At 52.9% G+C, this 16,337-nt stretch overlaps 1 protein-coding gene across 1 annotated transcript; it reads right to left on the bottom strand.

Annotated features, from left to right (window-relative positions):
- Nucleotides 1-1,237: 1,237 nt before the first annotated feature.
- On the bottom strand, nucleotides 1,238-7,937 carry LOC100088583 (NADH-cytochrome b5 reductase 1). The gene is made up of 9 exons (XM_029069294.1): nucleotides 7,829-7,937; nucleotides 7,083-7,232; nucleotides 6,779-6,851; nucleotides 5,885-5,991; nucleotides 5,354-5,483; nucleotides 4,746-4,829; nucleotides 3,975-4,060; nucleotides 3,543-3,642; nucleotides 1,238-2,470 (listed from the first exon to the last, which is right to left on the bottom strand). The coding sequence occupies exons 1-9, from the start codon at nucleotides 7,841-7,843 to the stop codon at nucleotides 2,298-2,300; spliced, it is 918 nt and encodes a 305-aa protein (XP_028925127.1). The 5' UTR covers nucleotides 7,844-7,937; the 3' UTR covers nucleotides 1,238-2,297.
- Between the last annotated feature and the right edge of the window lie 8,400 nt (nucleotides 7,938-16,337).

A 16,337-nucleotide genomic window follows, 5' to 3' on the forward strand; every position in this document is an offset into this window, starting at 1 on the left:
GGAAGCTCCCTTTGGCTCATTATCCTCATTATCCCAAGGCAAGAGTTCCTAAGCATTCCAAGCGCTTAGTACAGTGCTCTGCACATAGTGAGAGCTCAATAAGTACGATCGAATGAATGAATAATGATACTTGTGGTGTGCGGTAATTTGCTTCCCGTGTGCTCCCCCTCTAGACTGTAAGCTCGTCGGGGGCGGGGAACGTGTCTGCTTATTGTTATATTGTACTCTCCCAAGCGCTTAGTAAAGTGCTCTGCACACGGTCAGCGCTCAATAAATACGACTGATAAAGTACTAAGCACTGAGGTAAGATAATCAGATGCAAGATAGAAGCAGCGTGCTGTAGCGGAAAGAGGTCAGGCCTGGGAGCCGTGGGACCCGGATTCCACTTGTCTGCTGTTGAACCCGTTCGAATCCCGGCTCTGCCACTTGTCAGCTGTGTGACTGTGGGCAAGTCATTTCACTTCTCTGTGCCTCAGTGACCTCATCTGTAAAATGGGGATGAAGACTGTGAGCCTCACGTGGGACAACCTGATGACCCTGTATCTCCCCCAGCGCTGAGAACAGTGCTCTGCACATAGTAAGCGCTTAATAAATACCAACATTATTATTATTATGCCTCAGTTATTATTAACTGTCGAGTCGTTTCCGATGCATAGCAACTCCATGGATATACTTTCTCCAGAACGTCCTGTCCTCTGCCATAATCTGCAACCTCTCTAACGGTTCTGTGCCTCAGTTACCTCATCCGAGAAAGGGGATTAAGACTGTGAGCCTCATCTGGAACATGGGCCGTATCCAATCTTGTATTTTACCCCAGTGCATGGAACAGTGCCTAGCTCACAGTAAATACTTAAACATTGAAAAAGAAATACGAGCTCCCAGTGCATTCCCGGCCTAGGCACTAGGACGGTTTGCAGGGTAAGCGCCAGTTCCAGCCCCCGCGCTCCTCGATCAAGGTCAAGGGAAGTAAGAACACAGTCAGTAAAACCTGTTTGCCTCGAATCATGTTCCTGCTTTTAACTTACGGTAAATTCAATTCTTTAGGCTCTGCTTGCATAGCCATCATTTTCTATTTCTGGCCCTGTGGGAATATTTCACTGCAAACGTTGAAGTATCTGGATTGGGAACAAGAGGAAAGCCTGAACTCTTGCCTCCAGGAGCAGGTGACCTCTGTGAGAACCAAAGAGAGCCCAAACACTCCCGCCCCGAGACAAACGTTGACACCAGCCCCAGTGGGTGACATTTAGGGGAAATGGACCCCATTTATTTCTTTAGCCAGAGACTCCTTACATGTCCATGGAAGTGCTGGAGGATGAAAATGATAGTGTGGGACTTTTCCCCGCTGGCCGGGGGCAAGGGTACCGGAGTGATGTGAATAATAGAGAAACAAACACACGCATACTCAGACACACATACACATACTTCCCCCCTGCCCCCAGACTCCTTTTCCTCTAAGAGTTGGGCAAGAAGAGGAGTGGGATCGAAGAGAGCCGTAGCCTCATTTACCTCTCTGCTTTTTGCCTCCACCCAAATTCTAAAGCAATGACAGTGAAGTGCAGTGTCCCTACCTTGTCTTCGGCCTTCCCTCAATTATCCTTTCCTAAATATCCTTGAGGGGGAAGAAGGTCTCAATGGCAAGTTGGCATATGGCCAGGAGTATTTGCTTCCCGAACCCCGGGGTCATCGCTGTCCCCTCCTTCAAAGCTCTACTGAAATCACATCTCCTCCCAGAGGCTTTCCCGGCTAAGCCTCATTTCCCTACTACCTCTCCCTTCCGCGTCGCCCCTGCACGTAGATTTGTACCCTTTATTCACCCTCCCGTACTCAGCCCCACAGTACTTAGGTACGTATCCCTATTTTAATTTCCACCTCCCCCTCTAGACCGTAAGCTCCTCGTGGGTAGAGAACACGCCTGTCGACTCTGTTTTAACGAACTCTCCCAAGCACTTAGTACAGTGCTCTGCACACGGTAAGCACTCAATAAGTACGACTGATCGATTGATTAACTGACTTCACCTTGGAGACTTTCAGACTCCCGACTCAGTCGCCCCAGCAGCAGTTCCTTTTCTGTCAGAAGAGCCTGGAGTTCCTGGGGTGTTTGTCTGTCCCTGTCCCCACCCCTCCCGCGAACAACCTCACGCCAAAGGAGAGGAGGTACGCCTCAAGTTTTTCCTTCCCGGATGCCTTTAGGGACGCGGGGGAAAACATCTGCCCATGATTCAGTCCGGATTGGGCTGGCTCTCTTCTCCCAGGGTGTATAGCAAAGGGTCACCGGTACGGGGTGGTGACGAGGGCGGTTAGTAAGTGAAGCGCATTTTCTGGGGATAGCCAAGCTTGTCCAGGTTGGGGTGGCAGGCCAGCTGCACCATTGGAGGTGGGCCGCACAGCAACAGTAGCACATCCTCTCCAGGGGCGGGCAGATGCTCCCGGATCATATCGGCAGTGACAAAACCCCGGCCGTAGCTCCAACCTGCGTCAGGAAGAGAGGGCCGCGGCTGAGGTTCGGTCCCGTCGCGGCCACGGCCGCCCCACGAGCGAGGAAGCTCGCTGTGGGCGGGGAATGTGTCCGTTAGGTCGCTGTATTGTACTCTCCCGAGCGCTTAGTACAGTGCTCTGCACACGGTAAATGCTCAATAACGGACTGAACGACCTTCAGGCACGGGAGGCTAGCAGCTCTCCGTTGAAGGCTCAATCCTCTGGGGCCGGGAATCGGAATCTGGCTTGTGACAATAATAATAATTATGGTATTTGTTAAGCGCTTACTATGTGCAGAGCACTGTTCTAAGCACCGGGGTAGATACAGGGTAATCAGACTGTCCCACGTGGGGCTCACATTTTTTTTGAATCCCCATTTTTACAGATGAGGGAACTGAGGCCCAGAGAAGTTAAGTGACTTCCCCGAGGTCACACAGCAGACGAGTGGCGGAGTCGGGATTAGAACCCTTGACCTCTGACTCCCAGGCCCGGGCTCGCTTCTCCAGGCAGGGTGTGTTTACTTCTGCCCAATAAGTCAGGAAAACTCCCAAGATTCCAGGCCCCTGGGCAAAGCTTTTGGGGTGGGACTGTGGGGAACCGGCAACCTCTTGGGATGTCGGTAGGATTAGGGACGGGAGAAGGGTGCGGCCCACAGTCGCTGCCATCCCTAACCAAACTCCCTGGAAAAGTCCATGCTTTCCCACAGGTCCCCCGTGCACCTCCCCTTCCCCCCAGCCCAATGTCCAAATGTCTTCTGGAGTAATTGAGCCCAGTCTGCAGGAACCCCATATCGGTAATGCTAATCGCAGCAGTTTAAGCCTCAGGTAAGGGAGGAACGGTCACGGGTTCTAATCCCGCCTCCGCCACTCGTCTGCTATGTGACCTTGGGCACTTCGCTTCTCTGTGCCTCAGTTACCTCGTCCGTAAAATGGAGAGGGAGACCGGGAGCCCCACATGACACAGGGACTGTGTCAAACTCAATTTGCTTGCATCCACCCCGGTGCTCAGGAAGTGTTTAACAAATACCGTCGTTATTATGGGGACGGTGGCCGAGGGTACTGAATTACCTTTTGGGGGCTGATCCAGAGTGAACCAAAGCTTAAAGCGCTCGGGGTGCTGGGCCTGCAGCTCTTCCAAGTCTTCCCGCAGGATGATATCCTTCTCTGTCTGAAATAGCAGGTCGGGGGGAGGGGAGGGGGTGAAAATTCTAGATCCCGAAGCTCCCAAACACGGGCTTCTTCTCTACAACTCCCCTTCCCGACGCCCCCTCGTCCTCGCCGGGCCCCACATGGAAGGTCACTGACCAGTATCATGGGTCCGTCTTGGGATGGGCTCGGATTTTCCCAGCGGGGGTTGGGAATGGATAGAGCACAAAGCTGAAAGGTTTGAGCCCTCCCTCGCTCTTCTCCACCCCCACCCCGCCCCGGGGAACCCGACCGGTGCCGGAGTGGGCCCGAGAGCCGGGTTTTCGACCTCTGCCGTCAGCCCGTCAAACCCACCTGGTTGGCAAAGAGCAGGCTGCACTGGGTCGTATCTTCAGGATCCTTCAAGATGGCCCGGATGAGTTGCAGCATCGGGGTGATCCCTGAACAGACACTCCTCTCATTCATTCATTCATTCAATAGTATTTATTGAGCGCTTACTACGTGCAGAACACTGTACTAAGCGCTTAGCACCGTACTAAGCACTGTACTCTCATTTTAGTAAGGGAGCAGCGGGGACACCCCAGCAAGCACCTCCAACCACCTCCCTGCCCCGTCCCCCATTTCCACTTCCCTCCTTCTCTTTGCAACAAAAGACACCTCCTCCAGGAAGTCTTCCTCGATGGCCCCCACCCAATTCCGCAACCCACTAGCACAATCTGGGATCCCCGCGACTCGTTCCTGAAATTTCCACCCCACTACAAAAAGGAGTAGCTCTCGCCCCAGAAACCCTGAGAACCGAAGCCAAACGGACCATCGTCTCTGTTCACGTGTTCGAAGTCCCCGTCCGGTTCCGAGCCGAAGCTTCCTCCAAATGCTCGGAGGGGCTGGGATCTGAGTTTGAATAGGGCTTTTCTTTTCTCGGCTGCCCACCCGATCGGAGATTCTGTGGGATCCTACCTAATTTAAATCCTAACGGGGGAGCCTCCAAGCACCGCCGGAGACCTGGCAACACGCACCCGGGCGGCCCAGAGCTGGCTGAGGGGCCCCGGCTCCCCGATGAGCCCTGCTGTGTGCTTCCCAGTGACGAGCCACGCTTGCCGGACAGGGGCGAAGAGCCCCACCTACCCGTCCCTCCGGCAATCATTCCCAACTTCTTGGCCGTTCTGGGTTCTGCTGGGGACTTCTTGTTGGGATGGATGTCAAACTTTCCTGAGGATTACAGCGAGGAAAGAAAGGGGGGGGGGGGAGAAAAGCGTCGGGGGGAGGGGGACACAAAGAGTGGAATCAACTTGGAGAGTTGGGACAGTTCTCCGGCCAACAGGGAAGGCACATACAATCCTGCAGCGCCATGTCAGGGAGGCCAGTGGGAACAGAGCCGCCGATGAGTCACGAGCCATCTTTGGCTCCAGGACACTCCCAGGCTGCCGGGCTTGGGGCCAGGCGTGACTCAAAGTTCCCGGGTGGCACAGATGGGCTCTGGGGGCTGTAATAATGGACTCAGCTGTGCCCAGGAGGAGGCTTAGGAAGGGGAAAGCTGTGGAAACGTATCCCTCCCCGCCCCCTCCTCGGCCAAGTCCGAGGCGGATCAGGGATGGTCCCGAGAAGGACGCTCGGCTTATATTTCTCTGTCTAGTGGCGTACGGACGAGGAGCTTGGTTCGTCATCCCCCCGGGAGGCTGGGACTGTGGGGTCCGAAGGAGATGGGCCTCTAGCCTACCCATACCCGCACACACCTTTTCCAACGTATGTGAGCATGCCGCTCGGCCCCCGGAACTCCACCACGTCACCGATCTTCAGGCCGTCGAGATACTGAGACATCTTTCCCCCATCAGGGAACTTGGGGTGCACGCCCCTCAGGTAGACCTGGGAAAGAGGCGAGAACGGGGGCCATTCGCCTCTAGGTCCCTGTCCTACTTATAGGTCGTCTTTCTTCCCCAGGGCTTAGCACAGTTTTCTGCCCACAAGTAAGGGCTTAATCAATGCTATTATCACTACGAGTTGTCCCACCCAACGGATTAGCCCTTGGCCCAAGTCTAGGCAGGGCCCTCGTTTCAGCGAGCCTGAGTCTGCGATCGGATAAGCATCGACCGGTGCCGTGGTTTGCGAACGGTTCGGCAACCGGGGACTCCGCTGGGGGAGGACAGGGGAGAGAGACCTTTCCCACATCCTAGATCAGGGTCACCCCTGCCTCCCTCCTCCCCGGAATCCACCGTCGCCGGATTTGGGGAGCCCTCATCTTGGAGGGCTCCGGACGAGGGCGGTACCTTAATGACGAGATCCACGTAGCCCCGGTTTTCGTCACCGGTGACAGGCGTGTACGGCCGGACGACCAGGTTGCCGTCGATACGGGCGGACAGGTAGACGTGTTTCCCTGGAGACCAATTGAGTCACGGGGTTATGCCGGTGGGGTCTGTCGGCCGGGCTCCACCTGCACCATCCCCGCCGGACGCAGAGTCTTGAACGAGCTCTCGGGTGGGAAGATTGGCCTTCCCCTAACCTGGTCAGTGAGGTTCCCTCTGGGGGAGAGAGAAAGAATGTCGGGGTGTGTGTTTTGGGAGCGGGTGCGGGGGGGGGGGGGGGGGCGTGTCCTCTGCGTCGGTCGGATGGTCATGGTATTTATTAAGCACTTACTATGTGCCAAAAAACTGGGCTAAAGTCTGGGGAGTGGCCAAAACCTTAGTGGCCTTTTTTCTCCAGCACTGGGTTTTGGCAAGCCCCTGTCAGGTCCCTGCAGGCATTTCCCGTCCTTTTCTCTTAACCAGACAAAGGCAGCGGGTGAGAAGGACACGGTTTTGGAAACCCGTCTATCTCAGAGACTCTTCCGCCTTGAAAAACGCAGCAGCAGACAAGCCCTGGAGAAGAGGGAAGGGAGACGTAAAAAGGACTGCCAGGAGCAGTGGGAGTTTGGGAGGCAGGCTGGGGGCCAAAGAGGGAACGCTAGGAGAAATCGAAGAGCTGGGGTCGCAGGGAGGCAGAGGGTGACAGAACACAGCACGCGTGAAAAAGAAGAAACGGGAGACACAGCACGCGTGAAAAAGAAGAAACGGGAGAATGGGGAGGGGAGAGCTCGGCCGGGTCTCTGACGGAGAGGGACGGAAATAGACCCGGGAAGGGAAAGCAGGAGGGAATCAAGGCCCGGCGCCCCCGGGGACCCTTACCCACGGGCAGTCCCAGGACGTGGCGAGCAGACGGCAGAGCGAAGCGGAATCTTTTGGTGTTGTGGCTCACGGTCTGGAAGAAGAAACGGGCATCTCACCCGGGGAGCCCGGCGGCCCGGTCCTCCGCCACTCCCCAGGGCTCTCCGACTCCCACGAGGGGTTCTGAGGGTGGGGATCCTTCCCCCGTCCTCTTTCCCTCCCCTCACGCTTTTTCTCCGGCCCCGGCCCCGGCCCTCCCCAGGAGGACGAGGGAGACGAGGGGGCCCCGTGGGCCTCCGCTCCCCGCCCGCTCCCGGAGACTCGCCGTTCTGTCCAGCAGCCGGAGGAGGTATTTCTCGTTGGGGTCCAGCAGCGTGACCGGGGCCCGCTTGGTCCTCCGCAACAAGTAGGAGCCCAGGGCCAGGCCCAGCAGGGAGAGGAGCCCGACGCCCAGGGAGGCCAACAGGGCGGTGCTCTGTAGGGGACAGAGGAGAATCGGGAGGACGCGCCGGGTGCGAGAGGCCAAGGAGGGCCCGTCCCCAGCCGAGGGCTCGTCGGGGACGGGGACCGTCTCTCTTGTTGAATTGCGCTTTCCCAAGCGCTCAGGACGGCGCTCTGCACGCCGTAAGCGCTCAACGCGTACGATCGAATAGAATAGGGCCCCGGGCCGCCATCCAGGAGAGAGGGTGGGGCAGGGGACGGGGAGGCAGGGGCAATGCCAGGGGAACGGCAGGGGGAATGGCAGGGGAACCGCCCGGGGGCACTGCCAGGGGGCGGGGGGGGGGGGCCGAAGGCGGTGGCTCCGGGCGGTTCCCCCCGGGGGAAACCCAGGGCCGCAGGGAAGGGGCGGCGGGGGGGGCGGGGGGGTCCCTGGGGGTTGGGGAGGGGACCCTCCCTGGGCCGAAGGTCCCGGAATGGGAGGCGGGACGGGGGTCCTAGGGTGGGGAGCCGGGATCTGGGAGCCGGGGGGGCCGGGAGAGGGGTCCCCGGGGTGGGGGGGGGGGAAGGTCGGGGAGGGGGCGGCCCAGAATGGGGAGGGGGGGCAATGGGGGGGTCCGGCCGCGCGCTCACCGGCTGGATGCCCATCGTCAGCTCCCGGGACAACGAGGTCGTCGTCGCCGCCGCCGCCCCCGGTCCCCGCCCACAATGAGCCGCCCGGGCCGAGGCGGGCGACCGCGGGGACCGGCCGGGGGGGGGGAGCGGGGGAGGGAGGGAGAGAGAGAGGGAGGGGGAGGGCCCTGGGGGAAGAGGCGGAGGAGCTAACGGGAAAGGGGTGGGGGGGAGGGGAGAGGGGGAGGGGTCTGGAGGGAAAGGGGGAGGTGCTATGGGGAGGTGGGCGGGGTCTAGAGAGAAAATGGGAGGAGCTAATGAGAACATGGGCGGGGCTATGAACCGGGGGAGGGGCTAGTGGGAAAGTGGGTGGGGGGAGGGGAGGGGGGCGGGGCCTGGAGGGAAGGGGGAGGGGCTAGGGAGAAAATGGGCAGGGTCGGGAGAGAAAAGGGGCGGAGCTAGGGGAAAGAGGGCGGGGCGGAGGGAAAGGGGACGGGGCCTGGAGAGAAAATGGGAGGTGCTAGGGGGGAAATGGGCGGGAAGGAGGGGGAAGGGGGCGGGGCCAATGGGAAAGTGGGCGTAGCCTGGAGTGGAAAGGGGGAGGAGCCGGCGGGGACGCGGGAGGGTCCTGGAGGGGGAAGGGGCGGGGTAATCAGGTAAAAAGGTAATCGAGTTGCCCTGCATGGGGCTCCCAATCTTCATCCCTATTTTCCTGATGAGGGAACTGAGGCCCAGAGGAGTGAAGTGACTTGCCCAAAGCCACACAGCAGACAGGTGGCGGAGCTGGGATTCGAACCCAAGACCTCTGCCTCCCAAGCCCGGGCTCTTGCCACTAAGCCACGCTGCTTCTCGGTGGCCTCGTCTGTCAAAAGGGGATGATAATAATAATAACAATAACAATAATAATCATAATAGAATCTGTTAAGCCCTTACAATGCACCAAGCATTCATCCCCGTTTTACAGATGAGGGAACTGAGGCACAGAGAATGATAATAATAATGATGATGATGATGATAATGATGGTGTTTGTTAAGCACTCACCGTTTGCCAAGCACTGTTCTAAGAGCTGGAGAAGATACATGGTGATCAGGTTGTCCCACACAGGGCTCACAGTCTTATTCCCCATTTTACAGATGAGGTCGCTGAGGCACAGAGAAAGTGAAGTGGCTTGCCCAAGGTCACACAGCTGATAAGTGGCAGAGCCGGGATTAGAACCCACATCCTCTGACTCCTAAACCCGGGCTCTTGCCACAGAGCTAGACTATAAGCTCCATGTGGGACAGGGACTGTGTCCTGCCCGATTTGTTCTATCCACCCCAGCACTTAGAACAGCGCTTAACAAATACCATTTTTATTATTATTATTATTCTTATAAACCTGTCCTGCCATCTCTCAGCCTGGCCCTCTAATCTCCAGTTCTCCTGCTCTTCCTCAATTCTTTAAACTCCAGATTCTCTCTCCCCATTTCTGCGAGACCCATAGATTCACAACTAAGCCCTCCTCTCCTCTTCTCTCTCTCTCTCTCTTCTGCTTCGTCCTGACTTTCACCTCCACTTCCCAACCCCACAGCACTATGTGCAGATCTGTAATTTCATTTATTTATATTAATAATAAATAATATTAATAAGTATTGAAGTGCTCTCTACGTGCCAGGCACTTTACTAAGCGCTGGGGTGGGAATGAGTAAATCGGGCCGGACACAGTCCCTGTCCCCTGTGGGGCGCACAGTCTCAATCCCCATTTTACAGCTGAGGGAACTGAGGCACAGAGAGGTGAACCGACTTTTCCAAGGTCGCACAGCAGACAAGTGGTGGAACCGGTATGTCCGTCTCCTCCTCTAGATAGTAAGCTCGTTGTGGGCAGGGAAAGTGTCTGCTATATTGTTATATTTTGCTCTCCCAAGCACTTAGTATAGTGTTCTGCACACCGAAAGTGCTCCAGAAATATGATCGACTGACGGACTGACCTCTGATTGTACGGCCACACCCCGTCTCCGAATTGTGAGCGGGGCTGAAGGGACCGGGGGGGTCCTCGTCTCAGTATCTTCGTTTTATCTCGGGAATTTAATCACCAAAATCAGTCGTCCAGGAAAATTTAAACCGGGGAGTATACCATGAACACTAACCACAGGGGAGTCTACGGGCCTTGGATTCAAACAAAGACGTGGCGAAGAAGGAATTAAAGCAATCAATCAATCCATCATATTTATAGAGCTCTTACTGTGTGCCGAGCACTGTACTAATCGCTTAGGAGAGTACGATAAAACAGAGTTGGTTGGCACGTTCCCTGCCCACAATGAAGTTACAGTTTAGAGGAGAAGCAGCGTGGCTCAGTGGAAAGAGCACGGGCTTTGGAGTCAGAGGTCATGGGTCCGAATACCGGCTCGGCCACTTGTCAGCTGTGTGACTTTGGGCAAGTCACTTAACTTCTCGGTGCCTCGTCTGTAAAATGGGGATTAAGACTGTGAGCCCCACGTGGGACAATCTGATTCCCCTGTGTCTACCCCAGCGCTTAGAACAGTGGTCTGCACATTGTAAGCGCTTAACAAATACCAACATTATTATTATTATTAAAGCCAGCAGGGCAGAGAACAGGTGAGGAGTGTGTGAGATGAGGGTATGTGATTCGTTAGTAAAAACCTGAAGTGCTATGAGAGGAGAAGAGCCCAAATCTTCACTGAGGGATGAATTGGGCTTTAATTGCAACAGGAAGGATTAGGGTTAGATCAGATGTTGGAAGAATTTCCAATTCTTAAGGGTTAGGAGACTCAGCAAGGGTGTGGAGTCTCCTCAAGGGTGGACAACTATCAACCTATTAAAGGCTGGGCAATGATGTAACACATTTGTATTTCCCTCCTAATTCTGTAAATAATAATAGTAATGATGGTATTTGTTAAGCGCTTACTCTGTGCCAAGCACTGTTCTAAGTAAATCCCCTTATTCCGAGGCCCCGCTAGCACGGCTGAACTAGTGTGGCTCAGTTCAGAGCCAAAATGATGGAGGGGGCGGGGAGGGAGAAGGGGAGGCGGGGACGGGAGCCTGGATCTGGGGTTTGATGATACTGGAGACATCAAATATGTCTGTTTGTTGTTATATAGCACTCTCCCAAGAGCTTAATACAGTGTTAGCACACACTAAGTGCTCAATAAATACGATCGAATGAATGAATGAACATCAAGGTCCTTTCTTTTTGTATTCACTCAACTTTCAACCGACTTGGCCTTTGAACCAGTAATAGCAGGGGCCGGGATCCACTGATGCTGGAGCCTTAGGCCTTCACTCTCAAGTCTCTTGCTCTCCACGGTCAATTATGCCCTGGGTCAGATGGGGAGAGGTGCGATGGGACTCTCCCAGCTCTTAATACAGTGGTCTGCACACAGTAAGCACTCAATAAATACGAATGTTTAATGAATGAAAGACTTAGAGGTCTCTGGAAGAGTCTTGGAATTCCATAAGAGCTTACGTAACAGAGCCTTCCTCTTCCCCCTACATACACCAGGCCAGTATGTATCGCGCCCGGTCCTAGGGAACGGAGATGCGGTTTAGAGCGTCTTGGTGTCTCGGTCAACTGGAGGGCTCCCAGGAGGAAGGGATGGTTTCAGGGGTTGAGGTGAGGGGAAGGAGCGAGGACGAATCCAGCCCCAAAACCAATTCACATTTCCAAGGCTGGAGAGATATTCAGGTTGTTAGGGTAGACGGTAGAGGAAGGAAGGGAGATATTATTCATTCCATGGTGTTTCCTCTCAACTGACTTTCTCTGGATGATTACTTATACCCTCCCAAATGCTCAGTTCAGTGATCGGCACTCAGTAGGTACTCAATAAATAGTCTTGATTCAAGTCCTGCCGCAACATTTGAGCAGAGAGGATAGCCCCCAGGCCACTAACTTGCAAAGCAGCTTTGGCTCTCAGCCCTGATGTCCTGCAGGGAGACACTTTTCTTTGACTGCACCTGCAACTCTGCTATTAGCATCGCCATCTGCCATTACGGCTTGAACGTCCTGATCCGCTCTATCTAGATTTTCCTCGGCGCCTTTCTATAAATGGATGGGACTTTCCGGTTCCACGTAGAAGTGGCTAGCCTCGGAGTTGGATATTTCTCTTTTGGATCGATTGATGGATTTGTTCCACCGACTCACTGGAGCAAAACCCGCACGTACAGGGCAGGTCCACCAGCCTTTCCCAACCCGCTTCTGTCGCCGTCACCGCCCCACCACCCACCCTTCCCACCCCGTGCTCCTTCTGAGTTTCTTCTCCTTGCTTCCCTACTGCTCATCTGGGCGGGAGAAGAGGCAGCATCTCAGGAGGAAACACATTAGAGGAGAATGGGTTTGTTTGCAAATGGTATGAAGAGCTCACTATGTGCCAGGCACCGTACTAAGGACTGGGGTAGATACAAGATAATCAGAATGGACATTTTATAGATGAGGAAACTGAGGCCCAGAGAAGTGAAGTGACTTGCCCAAGGACACACAGCAGGCAAGTGGTGGAGGCAGGATTAGAACCTAGGTCCTCTGTCTCCCAGGCTCGTGATTGATCCACTAGGCCATGCTGCTTCCATACCTTCAGCACGGCTGCACGTCGGAGGCTCTGAGAGGGCCCTTTCCCACCCCTGGGGAAAGAGCAGAGTTGCTAAAACTTCCAGGTTCTTGAGCAAGAGGGTTGGGCTTCAGTGGGAAAACAAGGCACATTGCTGGGTTCTATCTGTGAGCCATCTGATGGGCTCTGTATTCCGGCCACCTTCCAGATGGGCTTTGGTTAATTCTGCCAACTAAAGAAGCTCTGAGTTTCATCTTCTTTGACCCCTGAAAAAACGCCTCCAACTGCAGGACCTTGTAGGTTCTTCCTCCCGGAGGCCTTCCCAGACTGAGCCCCCCTTTTCCTCTGCTCCTCCTCTCCTCCCCATCACCCCGACTTCCCCCCTCCCCAAAGCACTTGTGCATATATGGACATACTTATTATTCTATGTATTTAATTAATGATGTGCATATATCTATAATTCTATTTATTTATATTGATGCTATTGTTGCCTGTCTACTTGTTTTGTTTTGTCGTCTCTCTCCCCTCTTCTACACCGGGAGCCCATTGTTGGGTAGGGATTGTCTCGTTTTGTTGCCGAATTGTATTCTCCAAGCGCTTAGTACAGTGCTCTGCACCCAGTAAGTGCTCAATAAATACGATTGAATGAATGAATGAATAGAGGAACATATCCTTTGGAGAGTTGAGGCAGTGGGAGAAATCCATCAGTTGATCCATTGAGCAGTTACTGTGTGCAGAGCATTGAACTAAGCACTTGGGAGAGAACAAGCACAAGTGAGGAGAAAGCAGGGCGGGCAGGGTGCAGGGCCTGTAAAAGCACTCAAGGCTTGTCACACCCTAGAAGCCATTCACCCACTTCTCAGACTCCTGGGCGAGACTAGAATTTATCAACAACGAGAATTGATCACCCATCAAATGGAGGGAATGAATCTCTTCCACACCTTATCTCTCTCTAATAATAATAAAAATAATGGTATTTGTTAAGCGCTTACTATGTGCAAAGCACCGTTCTAAGTGCTGGGGAGATACAAGGTGATCAGGTTGTCCCACGTGGGGCTCACAGTCTTCACCCCCATTTTACAGATGAGGTCACTGAGGGCCAGAGAAGTGAAGTGACTTGCCCAAAGTCACACAGCTGACAAGCGGCGGAGTTGGGATTAGAACCCATGACCTCTGACTCCCAAGCCCGGTCTCTTTCCACTGAGCCACGTTGCTTCTCTAACCAATCCTGGACCACCATTTTCTAGATATCCAGAAAACTCCTAAGGTTAAACCGAGCCGATTTCCCTCAGCATAACTTCGCAGAGCTCTTCATGAGTACTCCAACTTTGGAGTTTTTCTGTAATTGCTAGCTTTCTTAATTCGTGGCTCAGTGGAATGAGCACGGGGTTGGGAGTCAGCGGTCATGGGTTTGAATCCCGGCTCTGCCACTTGTCAGCTGTGTGACTGTGGGCAATTCACTTAACTTCTCCGTGCCTCAGTTACCTCATCTGTAAAATGGGGACTAAAAACTGAGAGCCCCATGTGGGACAATCTGATCGCCCTGTATCCCCCCCAGCACTTGGAACAGTGCTCTGCACATAGCAAGCGCTTAACAAATACCAACAATAATTTTTACTATTAAGTTGAAGAAAACGAGTAAGAAAATCAAAGTAAATCTTAACCGCAGCTAAGTATTTGCTGAAATATAAGTTGCTTCATAGCTAATACGTAGGGAGTGCTTCAGAGTTATTCACAGAGACATAACTCTATGCCAGGTGCCTGGGGCTTGTATTAGAGAATAGAGTTGGCCCACGTGACCTCAAGGAACTCTCTGCCTGACAGGAAAGATAGTTCAGATACACAGACCGTCCACATCAGTATGCATATGCAAATAAAAACAGTTACAAAACGTAGTTAACGGGGAAGAGTAGGCTTCCGACTGTGGTAGAGGATTAATGTAATTATTTTCTCTGAGGGCATGGAGTATTTTAAAGTACAAGAAGCTAAGCAATTCACATCAAGACCTTTCAAGAAGCTGGCTGGTGAGAGTGTAAGCTGTATGGCATCTCGTAGCAAACTTAACTGTAGTCCCTTCTGGTGGACAAAAGGACTGGTCCAGCCCAGCTATTGATTAATAATACCAACAACAATAATAATAACAGTAAAAAATAATGGGTATTCATTAAGCACTTACTCCATGAGGTAAGTTCGTTCAATCAATCGATCAGTGGTATTTATTGAACGCTTACCGTGTGCAGCGTACCGTATTAAGCGCTTGGGAGGGTACGACGGAGTTGGTAGACCCGCTCCCTGCCCACGACGAGCTTAGTCTAGAGCTAGAGTCTACGATGCATGTTTTGTGGAACAACTGGATTCTAGCCATCTCTTCTCCCCACTTGACTGGGTCTGTCAGGCTCCTGAATTCGTCAATTTACTACCTAGAGATCTAGACGCTCAAATCATATTAAGCTGCAATCTATATCTCTCTGCTGTAGAAGCAGCATGGCGTAGTGGATAGAGAATGGGCCTGGGAGAGTCAAAAGGTCCTGGGTTCTAATCTTGGCCCCGCCATTTGTCTACTGTGTGACCCGAGGCAAGTCACTTCACTTCTCTGGGCCTCGGTTGCCTCATCTGTAAAAGGTGGATTGAGCCTGTGAGGCAGAGGACAGGGACTGCGTCCAACCCGATTTGCTTGTATCCACCCCAGCGCTCAGTACAGTGCCCGGGACATAGTAAGCGCTTAACAAATACCATGATCATAATAATAATAATTATCATTATTATATCTACTCCCATATACATACAAACACGCATATGTACACGAACATATATACATAGATACCTATATATCTTTATGTATAGATATAATAAAATTGTCCTTTGAATCTGAAGACATCACTGAAGTTCACCTTTGTGTGTAGTTGAAAAAGCCAATGTCTGATCTACTCGTGTTAGTCACATTGGGTACCCAAAAAGTTGTCTCTTGTGTTGCTGTTGGTAGCCAGTCCCCTACGCCCTTCAAGATGGTTGCAAATTGATTAGATGATGCTTCCCCACAATATCGTTCTGAGATAAATCACATCTGCAGCCGGCTAGCCTTCCACAGTGGAAAGAACATGAGTCTGGGAGTCAGAGGACCTGGGTTCTAATCCTGCTCCGCCACTTGTCCACCCCCATTTCCTTCTGCTCCTCCCCCTCTCCCCTTCCCATCCCCTCAGCACTGTACTCATCTGCTCAACCGTATATATTTTCATTACCCTATTTATTTTGTTAATGAAATGTACATCGCCTCGATTCTATTTAGTTGCCATTGTTTTTACGAGATGTTCTTCCCCTCGACTCTATTTATCGCCATCGTTCTCGTCTGTCCGTCTCCCCCGATTAGACCGTAAGCCCGTCAAACGACAGGGACTGTCTCTATCTGTTGCCGACTTGTTCATTCCAAGAGCTTAGTACAGTGCTCTGCACACAGTAAGCGCTCAATAAATACTATTGAATGAATGAATGAACTGAGTGACCTCGGGCAAGACACTGAATTTCTCCGACCCTCAGTTTCTTTTTCTGTAAAAAGGGGATTCAATACCTGCTCGGTCTCCTCTTTAGACTACGAATTCCAAGTGGGAAGGGGACAGCATCTAACCTGAGTATCTTGCTTGGAACAAAGTAAGTGTTTAACCAAAGCCATAAAAGAGTTAGTATTTTTCACTTAAAAAATACCTGTCCTCCTAATTCTGCAATCATCCCCTTAAGCTCTCCAAAGTGTTAGTGAGAGGCCATGAAATAACCTTGGCCCATTCTTTTAGCACGTGGGTTGCACGTAACGTGGGATGCCAGTTCACTTTTTAAAAGAAAGATGGAGGTTTAAAAAAACCACGATAAATGCCTCTGACTTTTGGTATCTCTTCTATGACCTTTGCAGGAGAGGAATCAGAGGTGGAACTGCGGCGACGGCTTTGGACCAGAGGTACAGTTTTCTTTGAGCCTCAGCCTTGAAGCTCCCTGGGGAAGAG

This window comes from Ornithorhynchus anatinus, chromosome 7, assembly GCF_004115215.2.
Source record: "Ornithorhynchus anatinus isolate Pmale09 chromosome 7, mOrnAna1.pri.v4, whole genome shotgun sequence".
NCBI classification, from domain to species: domain Eukaryota; kingdom Metazoa; phylum Chordata; class Mammalia; order Monotremata; family Ornithorhynchidae; genus Ornithorhynchus; species Ornithorhynchus anatinus.

Coding starts and splice junctions, on each gene's coding strand:
- LOC100088583 (XM_029069294.1), bottom strand. Junction 4,830..5,353: donor GCTCACATACGTTGGAAAAG/GTGTGTGCGGGT, acceptor TGTAATCCTCAG/GAAAGTTTGACATCCATCCC. Junction 2,471..3,542: donor TCTGGATCAGCCCCCAAAAG/GTAATTCAGTAC, acceptor TTCCTGACGCAG/GTTGGAGCTACGGCCGGGGT.